Raw genomic sequence first — 13,967 nt, forward strand, 5'->3', positions numbered from 1 at the left:
TTCTCTTCTTTTCTTTTCTTCTTTCCCCCAGCTTTCTCAGGAAAATCACTAAATGTTGGGCACCAAAATGTAGTTGATCTTTATGCTTTTACTTTTTCCTCTTTTGGGGAGCCCTGCCACCTAGCTCCCACATAAATCACATGGAGTGTTATTATTTCTTATAAATGCCTGGCCTTAGCTTGGCTTTTTTCTTGCCAGCTTTTCTAACTTGAATTATCCCATCTACCTGTTGCCTCTGGGCTTTTATCTTTCTCTATTTCTGTATCCCTTTCTTTGCTTCTTACTCTGCTGTGTCAGTGGATGGCCCCTTGAGTCCCCCTCCTTCTCTTTTTACTCTTTCTTCCTGCCAGCCCAATCTGTCCTCTCTCCTGCCTCACTATTGGCCATTCAGCACTTTATTAGACCATCAGGTGTTTCAGACAGGCAAAGTAACACAGCTTCACAGTGTTAAACAAATGCAAAATGAAAGAATGCAACATATCTTTGCATCATTAAACAAATGTTCCACAGCATAAACAAATGTACTACATCTTAAAATAATATTCTACAATAGGTGTCTGTGACTCCTGCTGCAGCAGAGGGCCGAGTTGATATGCATGGTCTGTATTGCCACTGGAGACCATGCTGAGGTCCTTGGTACGTTATGAAGCTGGAGGCCATGTTGATGTTATCTGTGCTGTTGACAGAAACCATGGGGAAGTCTATAATCCGTGCTCCCAATGACTGTAAAGCACAAGGAAGCTTCTTTTGCAATGGTCTTGATGACTGCAGGAGATGTAGAAGGCTTCTATGATAACCTCTACTCCAAGTCCTTACCTCCACCCCCCAAAAAGAATAAAGTAACAGACTAGACATGAAGCCGTTCAAGAAAACTTTTAACAATTGAGATAAGGATGCTGAAGTGTAGCTCTCCACAATTTGTGGCTTCTGGTGGGGGGTGGGGGTGGGGAAGGACTCAGTTTTCTTTAAGGGGTTGGCCACGGAGAGTTTGACCATGTTCCATTGACCATAGGGACAACACATATTAGACTTGTTTTTGGAGCGGGGGTGGGGGGTGGGGGTGGGAGGGTGAGGGGGGCTGTATACCATGTGGGTTCCTGTGCCCATGGTGGCTGGAAAAGGGTGTTGGAACTCCTGGAACCGGAATTATGGAACTTGGAAGACTGGGAAGTGAGTGTTATTGGTGTGCATTTTGTGAAATTCCCAAACAATCAATGAAAATATTATGTTGGGGGGAAAAGGAAATATAAACCTAAACTATATAGTCAGCATTTTGAAAGTAACTAGTGAAAACAGCTAGCTGCCAGCTTGTGGCACTTGAAACTGCACATAGGGTTATGCTTCACAGAACATTCTGAAAAAGATGTCCTTAAGTGATTTTATACACTTCCAGATGGTGTACTTGCCTAAACTAGATGACTATACTATTATCTCATGAGACTATTATTCTTATACATAAGTTCTGTTATTGACTAAGATGTTATTATACATAATTGCTATAGCCATCAATAGAATTATTTGTGTGCATTTTTATTACTATGCTACTGCAAAATTAATTGTATTAATGTGTGTGCATGTTTGTACTTGGATTTAGGACACAGCACATGTGTAGAGGTCAGATGACAACCTGGGAGATTGATTTACTCCTATTATATGGGTTCCTGAATTGAATTTAGGTCATTAGGTTTGACATCCAGCACCCTTTTCTGCTTAGCCACCTTTCTGGCCTTTGGTTTACATCATTGTAATGTTCATTTCCTTTTTTCCTTTTTCTTCTTCTTCTTCTTTTTCTTTTTGAGACAGAGTTTCTCTGTGTAACAGCCCTGGCTGTGATGGAACTCACCCTGTAGACCAGGCTAGCCTGGAACTGACAGAGATCCACCTGCCTCTGCCTCCCAAGTGCTGGGATTAAAGGCATGGGCTACCACCGCCTGGCTGTAATGTGCATTTCTCACCTTGTTATTTGGCTAATGGCTTATTTTTGTTCCTTATTTCACATTGATTTTATACTAGAAATAATATTATACAAAGAGCAAATTTAAACAATTTTCTTATTTGAGGTAAAAATGGGTTGTAAAGCAGAGAAGGCAACTTGTGGCACACACAGCACATTTGGCTCCAGAACTGGTAATGAACATGCAATGCAGTAATGGTTCAAAATGTTTTCCAAAAGTGACAGCTTTGAAGATGAGGAGTGTAATGATCTGACTTGAAAGCACTGATCCTCTTACAACTAAATGCAGGAGAAGCTCTCAAAGAACTCAGTGTAGCCATTCAGTAACCATTTGGCATTTGAAGCCGATCCCCTCTCGTTTTACACAACAATGAACTTGGATTGTGACATACAGAAAAAGTGGATTTATGTACAGCATCTGATAGTGATCACCTAAGTGAGAAACAGAATGCCCCCAGAGCTAGACTTCAACCTAAAAAGGTTGTGGTCACTATTAGGAAGTCTGGTGCCAACTTGACCCACTACAGCAGTGGTTGTCAACCTTCCTAAAAGCTGTGACCCTTTGATACAGGTCCTCATGTTGTGGTGACCTCCAATCATAAAATTATTTTGTTGCTAGTTCATAACTGTAATTTTGCTACTGCTATGAATCGTAAAATAAATATCTGATATTCAACCCTCAAAGGGATTGCTAGCTATCTATAGGTTGAGAACCGTTGTACTACAATCCTACTGAATCCTAGCAAAACTATTTTATATCAGAAGTGTGTTTAACAAACTGCAAGGCCTGAAACTGGCATTAATCAGCATGAAGAACCCAGCTCTTCTTTATAGTATCCTCCACACGTCATATGGTCATGATTTCTAAAGTTGAACAATTCATACACAGAATTCTGCCTCATCTAGTACATTCACTGCACCTCTCACCTACTGACTAGCACTTCAATCATCTTGACAACTTTTGCAAGGAAAATGCTTGCACAACCAGCAGTATATATAAAATTCTTGCCAAGAGTTCATTGAATCCCAAAGCATTGATTTTTATGATAATAGGAATTAACAATGTTGTGTTTATAATGCTTCATATTTTAATTAATAAAGATCCTAGTTATAATGATTTAAATTCATGATCTGATAGTGTAGTTTGCTTATTCAGATCTTGGTTTCTGTTTCTTCCATAAAAACACAGGGTAAGCTGTTACTTTTCATGTTGATAGTTTACTGTGGACAAAAATAATTACAATTAAAAATCTTACCTTAGCTTACATTTGATTTTTTATTCTTAATTTCCAAGAAAATTAATTTTTCCAATAAGTGCACCATTCTTTCTTTAATTGGTACCAGTACTGTGTAGTTACTGAGTTCCAGCTTAGCCTGGACTCTTGGGTGAGATTCTGGTTCAAAAAACATTGTTTTGTCTTTCCATGTTTTTTGTTTTTTAATTAAGTGGAGGTCTTTATTTTGCAGGGAAGAAGAATCCCTGGTAGAACAGTTTGTGTTTGAAGCCTTAGTGACATACATGGAAAGTCTGGCCTTGGCACATTCGGATGAGAAATCCTTAGGTATGTGTCATCCTAGTGTTCTATCTCCATACTGATCCTGAGTGCTTTGGGGTCTTTTCCACTCAGAATCCAGCGCTCACATGATCCTTTCATGAGGTGGTATTTTTGTTTTTTCACATTATTCTTAGCCGATCTGATAATTATGGTAGGAAGATATGTTGTTATCTCACACCTAATGAAAGTAAAAAATTTGTTTTGTGTCTTCATCCTCCAAGACGGCTCCTATTCACCCAGCAGCCATGGAGCTTGAATCCTGGTTGGCAAATCCTACCAGGGAGGTATGCACACTATAGCTAGTCACTAGCTGCACTGGCATAAACATGCAAATGCACATTGACAGTGCTGAAGAGAGCTGACCACCAAGGACCACTGAGATATGACCATTGTCTCTGAGCTCATAATAATTCAGAAAGTAGGTCTCATTGTACAGCTGTGGTAAAGCTACTTAGGCTATGATTAAGATGCTAAAAATGATGTTAGAACTGAATTAAAGCACTTTTGTCTGGAAATCGTTAGGAACCTCACAGAACTTTGGAGCTAGAAGTTTCTGTTGGTCCCATCAGGTGGTAGTCAGGTCCCTGAGGCAGTTGTCACTGAAGGATTAGATCATACAGCCATGTGTGGCCACACTTCTCTTTTAATTCTCATATCTTGGTGTTTGCTTAATTCATAAAATGACAAATTAGACACTGATAACATATATATGTGTGTATATATATACACACACACACCATGTGGGTTCCTGTACCCATGGTGGCTGGAAAAGAGTGTTGGAACTCCTGGAACTGGAATTATGGACAGTTGGAAGTTGTGAGTGATGAAAATTGTATTTGGGTCCTTTAGAAGAGCTTTTAACTGCTCTTAACTACTGAGCCATCCAGCCCCCACTTTATTCTTTTTTAAGTTGATGTTGAATATCGGCACTTGGGTTTTAACACCCAGTGCGCACACACACACACACACACACAGAGAGAGAGAGAGGGGAAAAAAACTACAACAAAAATACATTTTCTTAGTGCTAGAAGTAACCATGTATGCATTCTTTCTTCTAGACCTCTATGGAATGTCCTTAGTTCCGCCCTTTTCTACAGTGCCTGCATATTAAGCTCTAATGGCTCTGAAGTGATGTGCACTGGCTCTGGCTTAGACTGAGTTATGACACTCAGAGATTTCTTCCAGTCTAGTCTGTCATGTGAGGCTGTGTTTTGGTTGTTGTGGCTGTTGGTCATGTAGTTTCTACTTACATATGATACTCCTTTTTGCATGTATGTATAAAGTATGCAAGTATGTGCCATGCCTTCCTTCAGTCATGAGTCTGGGTTTTACTTTAGGGTTTGAAATGTAAGTCATTTATTTTAATTTCATATTCTGAGATGAAGAAATACTAAATCTGTAGTAAAATTACCTTTGTAGTCACAAAAGTAGGTCAACAATTTTATAATTCTACTTTATCAATAACAATCTGCTATATGTTTTCTTGAAATCTTTTGTACTGGATACAAATACAGGTACAATTCAGCAGTGCTGTGATGCCATTGATCACCTAAGACGAATCATTGAAAAGAAGCATGATTCTTTAAACAAATCAAAAAAACGACGATTGCCACAGTAGGTGATAGTTTCCTTTGCCTCTGGTTAACCCAACCCAAAGCTAATTCCATTTGATAAAGGTTGTTAGATGGATATGTAGAAAGTCAAGAAATTATGTTTGTAGAGAAGGAATGTGTAGAAATATGGGATGAACAGTCAACTTTCCACAAAATTTAAAAGCTTTAAGTTTGAAAATACCTGGTTTTAAGGAAGATGATATTTGATTAAGATTTGAATAGGCGTCCAAATTGACAGTATGTTTTAAAACTGAGATGGGTATTGTATTTTACATGTAGTAAGTTTAAATACAAGTTTGGTAAGTGTTTATTTAACTAGACTATCCATAAACTGTTACATAATACGTTTGGAAGTATAAGAACTGAATGTCACATTCAATCAAAGATGCTGGCTTCTTGTAGAACATGATTGCTTATACCAGTGTCTGTACAGAGCTGTCTCACCAGCAAGGTGAACAGAGCAGAAGTGTGCATTCAGATAGTTAGGAGTCAGTTCAAGTTACGAACTCCTACTTAGGCTAGAGATCTATTTAATGACAATTTAAACAGCCTGACCACTGGAAACTTGTTAACAGCTTTTCCAGGAAGTCTTTAGGGAGCATTTTATTTAAAGAGATATAGTCACCTGGAAGATAAAATGCATATTTAGATATAAGATGTACTTTGAAGACTGAGCACCTTGTTGAAGCTCATGTAAGTTTCTAAGGCAGATGCAGGAATGAACTCAAAATGTCTGATTTCAGAGTGCATTCTGTTCACCACTACTCAGGATTTTAGGTGGCATAGGAGTTAAATGATGCTCCGAGCAGAGATTTATTTGTTACTTTTAATTGTGATGTAATGCACACATAAAGTTTATCATTTTAATCATTTTTACTTGTACAGTCTAGTAGTGTTATGTATTGTCACACTGTTGTGCAACCAGTCCCCAAAGCTCTTTTGTCCTGTAAAGCTGAGACTCTATTCCATTAGACAACTACAGTTCTATTTAAAAAAGAAAAGAAAAGGAAGTAAGAATGGAACTGAGGAGGAGGAATGAGAGACTTGGAATTATCAAGTTGAGAAAGTTGTTCAAAGCCAGGCTGAGTATCGGCCAGTGGTTACTCTAGGGCCCCAGCGATGCCCCACTGTCAGGAAGGATGGAGGTACAGTGCATTGACCCTCTATGCAGTATATGGGGAGTCATGGTGTATATACTGACAGCCACCACTCTGGACCTGTATATAGTGGATATTTATATTTTCACCATTTTAAAATTGATACCTTTAGGCATAATTGCTTACACCAATAATCCTGACTTCTTGGAAAATAAGGCAGGGGAAGCATAAGTTTGAGGTCAGCCTGGGCTATTTTTCATGCTCCTCCTACCCTTCCACCCCTTTCTCAAAGAAGCCATCAAGAAAAGAGGTAGGCTAATGCCTGTAATCCCAGTACTTGGGAGGGAAAAGTATGAGGGTCAAGTGTTCAAGCCAAGCCTCAGCTAAATGATACTGTTAAGAAACAACAAAAACAAACTACTTGAGTCTTTCAGATTCTTCTGACTTGTAACTTGACTTTAGACAGTTGGTTCTTGGTCATTACCATGTATTAAAATTAGTTGGGAGTCTAGTTAAAACACAGATTGTTGTACAGGCTCCATCTACAAGATTTCTGAGTTTGGGCTAGGGTAGGATCAGAGAACTTAGATTTATGACTAGTTTGCAAAGGTGAGCTTCTAAGAAGCATTGCTTTATATCCTACAACTGTGGTTTTGTTTTTGTTGTTTAAAGAGCTCATTGGAATGGAAACATGAAATACATGATTCTATTTGTTAAACATATTTAAAATTTTTTCCCATAGTGAAAGAAAAGAAGACCTGTGCATTTGCTTGCAGTATAAGGTCTCGAGTTCTCTCCCTGGCACTACAAAAGCATGTATTTTTTATGTTGAAACTGAATTGAAGTTAGTTGTGGTAGCAAACATCTATAATCCCAGCACCAAGGAAGCAGAAGCAGCCAGGTCTCTATGAGTTAACTTGTGATACCTTGGTTACATTCTAATGGTAATACATTAAAAAATGAATATGCCTGTTACTTATGCCAGGTTGGTAGACTTGAGTTTCAGGTTCCTAAATTCTTGGCTATGTATACATTGAATATTGGATAATGTGCTAATGACAGCATGCTTTCTCTGTGTAGGGGGTTTCCACCAATGACATCGTTGTGTTTATTGGATTTAGTCAAGTGGCTTTTAGCTCACTGTGGAAGGCCCCAGACAGAATGTCGACACAAATCCATAGAACTCTTTTATAAGTTTGTTCCTTTACTGCCAGGTATGTTTTTTCTTTCTTTTTTTTTAAATTAATAATTTATTCTATTGCTATGTTAAAAATAATGACTAAAAGCAACTTGCAGAAAAGACATTTTATATCATGAAGGAAAGTCAGGGCAAGAACCTGGAGGCAATAACTAAAGCAGAGATCATGAAAATTGAAATTGTGTGAAATTTGTGCTCCATGGTTTGCTCAGCCTGCTTTCTTACATAATTCAAGTCCCAGGGATGGGACTGCCTACAGTGGGCTAGGCCCTCTCATATTAATCATTAATCAAGAAAATGTGTCACAGTCTTGCCCACAGGCCAATCTGATGGAGGAATTTTCTCAATTGATGTTTTCTTTTGTCAGATGACCCTCACTTGTGTCAAATTGACAAAAATACTAAACAGCAGAGACAGGGTCTCATATTTGTTCACGAATTGGCCTAGACTGGCAAGGCCAGCGGGTTTTGGGTATCCATCTTTGTCTATCCTCCCAGCACTGGAGTATAGATATGCGCCACCATGCCCAGTTTTTATGTGCATGTTGTCAGTCCAGTTCCCGGCCCTTGCTTCTTGCTCAACAAGCCCTTATTGAGCCCACTGAGCCATCTTCCTACCTCCATATTGCTGTTATTTTAGATTTACTTAATCTGTTTCATCATTGTCACAACCACCTATGAGGAGGAGCCTGCTGGAAGCCATCATTTTCTCTGAATGTCTAAGCAGTTTTAGATGGTGCTGCTTAACAGAAACCACTCCCAACCCTCGCATGCCACCTCTACTCAGACTCATATTTTTTTGTGGTTTCTAATGGAGTCCTTCAGGTTTCAGCTCCTCAAGCCCCTTAGGGTTCAGAAAAGATGCTACAACAAGTGAGGGAAACCTAAGAATCTGAGGGCGAAAGAATCAGCCCACACCATTCTCCTTCTATGCATGGTTCTTTATTGTTCTGCTGTTCTCTTTTTGTTCTCTCTTCATTCTGATGTTCTGCAGTTTCCAGCTTATATACCCATACAATCAGCAATTCTCTGGCCAAAGCAAGGTCACAGGCTCAAAATTTTCAGAGTTATAAAAACAGATAAGAGTTTTATACAAGACAGTGACTGTCAGCTTTCTTTTATGGCTCAAGGTGGGAGTCACTTATAAAAGTCCCCAGTGAACTCTTAAAGGGGACAAGGTAAACTAGGAGAGATTAAATCAAGAGGGGAATTCCTTTGCTTCCTACATTTCTAAATGTGACTAGGTAATAAGCTAAAAATTTATAATCAGTAAAAATCATGAGCAAGGCAAGAACCATCTTTTTCTCAGCGCTGCTTCTTTCCCAGCAAGCAGAGGAAGTGTCAGGTTACCAGGCAATCTACATAAACAACAGAGGAAATATGCAGCATTTGGTCTGCATTAGCCTACTTTGTACAAGATCCAATGCTGCTCATTTGTGTCCTAAATCCAACAGAGTCTGTGGGAAGATTATCTTTCTCTGGGAATGGGCAAATGGTTAATTACTTTTTCCTGTTATTTCTCAGGGTAAAACACAAGCAGTAAATCTCCTAACCTAAAATCTTGCATCAGTAAACTGAGGTGAAAGTAAATACAAAGAGTTAAGGATTTGTTTAAGGTTAGTATAAGGTTAGCTTAGGGCAGTGCTTCCCTATCTGCTGGCAGAGTGAATCCAGGGTGCCCTTGTTCCCTATCTCTCTGAGGGCTATGAATCAAGAAACTCAGACATATAATTCTGTCCTTGGGTCTGTCTTCTGAAGGCTCCAATGGTGATCTATTTTTATAGATACTTTTTCTGACCAAACGTCCTGCCATAAAGATCAGGGGGCAGAATTCTAAGTTTATACTGGGGAATGGAACAAGCAGGCTATTAAGTGTCTGCAGTCCAAATGGAACAATAGATTTAGCTACAAAGCATATCCTAGTATATTTTCTATATATCAAAATTGTACAACTAATGAGAAGTCAGCTTCCTGACCATCCATGAATATGTGTGTTCCCATAAGATTGACATGCAATCATGAGATTACATATACATATTTCATGGAAATGCATGGTAATGGGGAGATATCATAGTTGATATTGCACAAGAAATTACAGATGGAAGCAAACAATATTCAGAATCAGTGGCCTGCAAGCTTTGCTTGACAGGGTACTCCATCTGAGAATCATTCCTATGGTGGGTTGACATCTGAATTATCAATTACTGTAAGCTTTATTTGTGTCCTGACTTGCTCATGACTGTGGCTCCTGACAGGTTTCTATCATGTCTTCTTCACTGATCCCAGACATTTCTTTTCTTTTCTCTTCTCAGTTGCCTACCTCCTATATTTTCAACTAAAATTGTCTTTGCTTGTAATCCCAGCAGAAACAGGTAGACCTCTGTAGGTTCTAGGCCAACCAGGGCTAACCATTGAAACTCTTGTCTCAAAAGAATCTATAAAGTCAGGCTATCAAGTAGTAGGCAAAGCTAGCCCTTTCCCTAACATAAACCAGACCAAAAAAAAAAAAAAAAAAATACATTAGTTTTTTGTTTATGTCATCTGTGGCCTTTATAATGTACCACCTATTTATCTACATATGAAATAATATATAGAGGCACACACACTTTTTTTTTTTTTTTTAAGACAAGGTCTATGCGGCCAAGGCTAACCTCAAACTTACTGTGTAGCTGAGTATGGTATTGAACTCCTTATCCTGCTTTCTTCTATTCATTAATGCTGCTGGGATTGCAGGTGTATGCCCCTCCAGTCAGCCAAGAGACCTTGAGGATGATTTTCTGCATCTGTCCTAGTTAGTATTACCATTGTTGTGATGAAACACTGGCCAAAAACAATTTGGGAAGAAAGGATTTATCTGGCTTATACTTTCATATCACTGTTCATCATTGAAGGAAGTCAGGACAGGAACTCAAACAAGGAAGGATCCTGGAGGCAGGAGCTCCTGCAGAGGCCATGGAGGGTGCTGCTTACTGTCCTACTCCCCATGGCTTGCTCAGCCTTTCTTTCTTTCTTTCTTTTTTTTTTTAGACACATTCAAATGCTACATAAAAGTGTAAGGCTCATTTTATTTTTCCAGTGTGTTTTTTCTTTTATCTTTATGAAGCCACATCTTTGCATGGGCTTTGGTGGAGCAGCACCAGCAGGTCTAAGTCGTGGTGGGGTGTTCTGTACTTACGGGTTTCAAGGGATCGATTTCTGACTACCTTGCTGTGAATAGCACAGTTCACGCAGTGATGGAGCTTGACATAGAGTTTGCGAAGCACATAAGCGTCGAAGACACTTGCTTCAGATATGTCCCTGACAGCAGCAGCCTCTACAGTGTTCCAAATGACGAACTTCTTAATGGCCTTGTCTTTAGGCACACACCAGGCACAAAAAAACCCAACTTTTTTTCTTTTTCTTTTCTTTTTTTCTTTTTTAAGAAAACAACTTTTTTTTTTTTCTGGAGCTGAGGACCAAACCCAGGGCAAGTGCTCTACCACTGAGCTAAATCCCCAACCCTTTAAACAACTTTTAAAGCAAGTCATTTGACTTACTTAAACACTGCTTAGCATGCAGCTTGTGAGACTGAGGTCACATGTACCCATAAGTTCAAAGCTAGTGTGAGTAATCTAAATAAGCACAGGCATGCTATTATTCTTGTTTGGGATGAGGAGACAGATGTAGAGGCCAGGTCCTCGGAGATGTGAGCAGCACCACCAGCATCCGAACCCAAAAATCACAGCACTCTTTGGGAACTTGAAAAGAAAAGGGCAGAGGCAGAGTACCAGTCTGTTGCTAGTCCAGATAGTGTTTTTATAATGTTAGGAAACTGAAGAGTTCAGCTTTAGTGGAAATAACTTCTTAGAAGTAAGAACAGTGAAACAAATTAGTAGTAGTGAAAAGATCATACTGTATCATTTTGAAATTTTAACTAGGTTCAAAGATTAAAGAGGTTTAATTTTTGAATGTTGATGTCTTTGCTTTATGTATATAGTAATGTATATGTTTTAATCTCTTATTTGTCTTATTAAAAATTGTCTCTTAGGCAACAAGTCTCCTTCTTTATGGCTGAAAGATCTCATAAAAACAGAAGGTACTTCTTTTCTCATAAACACATTTGAAGGAGGGGTTAGCAGCTGTGATCAGCCAGCAGGCATTCTTGCGCAACCAACTCTATTCCTTTTGCACGGGCCGGTCAGCCTGCGAGCAGTCCTTCAGTGGCTGGACATGCTTCTTGCAGCACTGGAGTGCTACAACACATTCATCGAGGAGAAGACGGTGGAAGTTCAAGAGGTCTGGGGTAGGTACAATTTATTCTAAGGTCAAATTGCCTGATTTTGCTTGGTTTATGCCAGATAGATTGCTCAGTGTATGTCAAAACAGCGCTAACAAGCACATAGAGATAGTGGCTGTAAGTTCTAGGCCAGCCTTATCTACAGAGACAGTACCAGGACAACCACTGTTACATGGTGAGACCTGTGTAGAAAATAAAATAAAAATAATACTAACAAAATTGAAGCCAGGCAGGTAGATCTCCGTGAGTTTGAGATCAGCCTGATATAAAACAAGTTCCAGGACAGCCAGGACTGTTACACAGAAAAAACCCTGTCCCAAAAAGCTAAATAAATAAATATAATCATACTAACAAAATTGATAAGACACTGGCTACTTAATGCGGTGTAAAAGGGATTAACTTGGATTTTCTACCACTGAGCTATATTCCAGGCTTCTTTACTTACATTCTCTTTTGTGTTAATCAGCTTTCCACCACTGTGACAAAAAAGCTGAGGTAATCATCTTAAGATGTAGGGTTGATTTTGGCTCACAGGCTTGGGAGAGTCAGTCCATGATTGGCTTTGTTGCCTTTGCCCTGTGGTTTGACATGTACTAGAGAAAGCTGTTAACCTCCTAGTTGCCAGGAAGCAAAGTGAATAAGAAGTGGGTGCTGTAGTCTCAATATCCCTTAAAATGTACACCTCCAATAATTTTACCATGTTCTCCATCTTCCAAAGATTTCCCTACCTCCCAGTAACACTCTATGTCACTAGGTGGTATAGTTTTATGGAATAACTGTCATATAGTTTGTTGTTAACCAAAATTGCTTGCAATGTTTTATTCTACTAAGAAATATTTGTTTTTTATTCTACTAAGAAATAGTTCCATAACTGATTAATTCTAAAATATAATCCCTTTCCCATTTAACTAATTTTTAATGATGAGTAGAGCAGTACCCTGTTGTATTGCTGTTTCGATGTTTTACAATGTAATCCTTGATTCTGGTTTCTCTAGACTTCTTCTTAGCCCCACTCCTCCTCCCACCCTAATTCTATTCCCTGGGGAATGCACCTCTTGATTCCAACCCAGGGCCACCCTCGCACTTCCTCACTACCCTTGCAGTCTTTCTTCCTAGCCTTTCTCCATTTCTTTGTTTCATACAAAAAACCCAAAGAAACACACACTACCAGGGACCTCAGAGCTATCACACTTACTGAGGATCCAGAGTGGACACCAGCAACCAAAGAAGAGCTCACCCAACAAAGAGGAAATGAGATCTTTATACCAAGAAACATCTCAAACCTCATGCTTCTAGATTCCTATATCCCAGTGTAAAAATGTAAACATTAACAGCCAAGACAACATGCCTACTTCAGAAGCCAGCAACCCTATTGCAATAAACCCTGAAAATGCAATTTAGCCTAAGCACAAAACATGGACTTCAAAATGCAATTGTTAATGTGTTCAAGAACCTTAAAGAGGTTATTCAATCCACCATTGCAAATCCCCAGTCTGATTCTTAGCCTTGAGCAGACCACCTGCAGGTGCCTGCCTTCAACATCTACCTTCATTTCTTGTAGACTGTGAAGATCTCTCTGCAGACCTAGCCTTTCTCCCTCACCTCACCTCTCCGTAACAGCTGCCAGTTTCTGGGGGATACTCTCAACCTGGTAACCCACTGGCTATACTTACTCCATTTTAAATTCCTCAGTCTTATCTTTAGCCCTGTAGCAGACCTGCTTGCAGGAGCCTCTCCTGCTCCGTGACTCCACTCACCTGAGACTCCATTGGTTTCTTGGGATAGACCCAGCTTTCCTCCTCCTGTAGACCCTTTCAGCATTCCCCTCCTAAGCCACCTCCAATCTTTTGAGTCATGGCTAGAAATTTGCTCTACCTGGTGTCCCCAGTGTCCACACCTGGGAGCCACTCTTTTTTTTTTTTTTTTTTTTTTTTGAGACACGGATTCTCGGTGTAACTTAGACCCTGTCCTGAAACTCGATCTGTAGAGCAGGTTGGCCTCTAACTCTGAGATCTGCCTGCCTCTTCCTCCTGAGTGCTGAGATTAAAAGCATGCACCACCACCGCCTGGCCTGGCAGGGACTCTTAAAACACTCCCTACCAGGCAATCCATTGCAACCACCAGAGAAGACAACACAAACCAAGGAAAGGAACACCCACCCAACAAAGACGACCCAATAGATCAGCAATCCTCCCAAACCTAGATGCCTACACACCAGCACAGAAGTACAATCATTAACAACCAAGATGATATGTCTCCACCAGAGGCCAATAA

At 39.6% G+C, this 13,967-nt stretch overlaps 1 protein-coding gene across 2 annotated transcripts in view; it reads left to right on the top strand.

Annotated features, from left to right (window-relative positions):
- The window catches only part of Prkdc (protein kinase, DNA-activated, catalytic subunit), a 225,635-nt gene that overhangs the window by 70,783 nt on the left and 140,885 nt on the right, over window positions 1-13,967 (top strand). For both annotated transcript variants that reach the window (XM_036195022.1, XM_036195023.1), the window contains exons 28-31: window positions 3,422-3,516; window positions 5,025-5,124; window positions 7,301-7,434; window positions 11,445-11,699. In XM_036195022.1, coding sequence (XP_036050915.1) covers window positions 3,422-3,516; window positions 5,025-5,124; window positions 7,301-7,434; window positions 11,445-11,699 — 584 coding nt within the window. The remainder of the gene's footprint in view (window positions 1-3,421; window positions 3,517-5,024; window positions 5,125-7,300; window positions 7,435-11,444; window positions 11,700-13,967) is intronic.

This window comes from Onychomys torridus, chromosome 8, assembly GCF_903995425.1.
Source record: "Onychomys torridus chromosome 8, mOncTor1.1, whole genome shotgun sequence".
Taxonomy (NCBI): domain Eukaryota; kingdom Metazoa; phylum Chordata; class Mammalia; order Rodentia; family Cricetidae; genus Onychomys; species Onychomys torridus.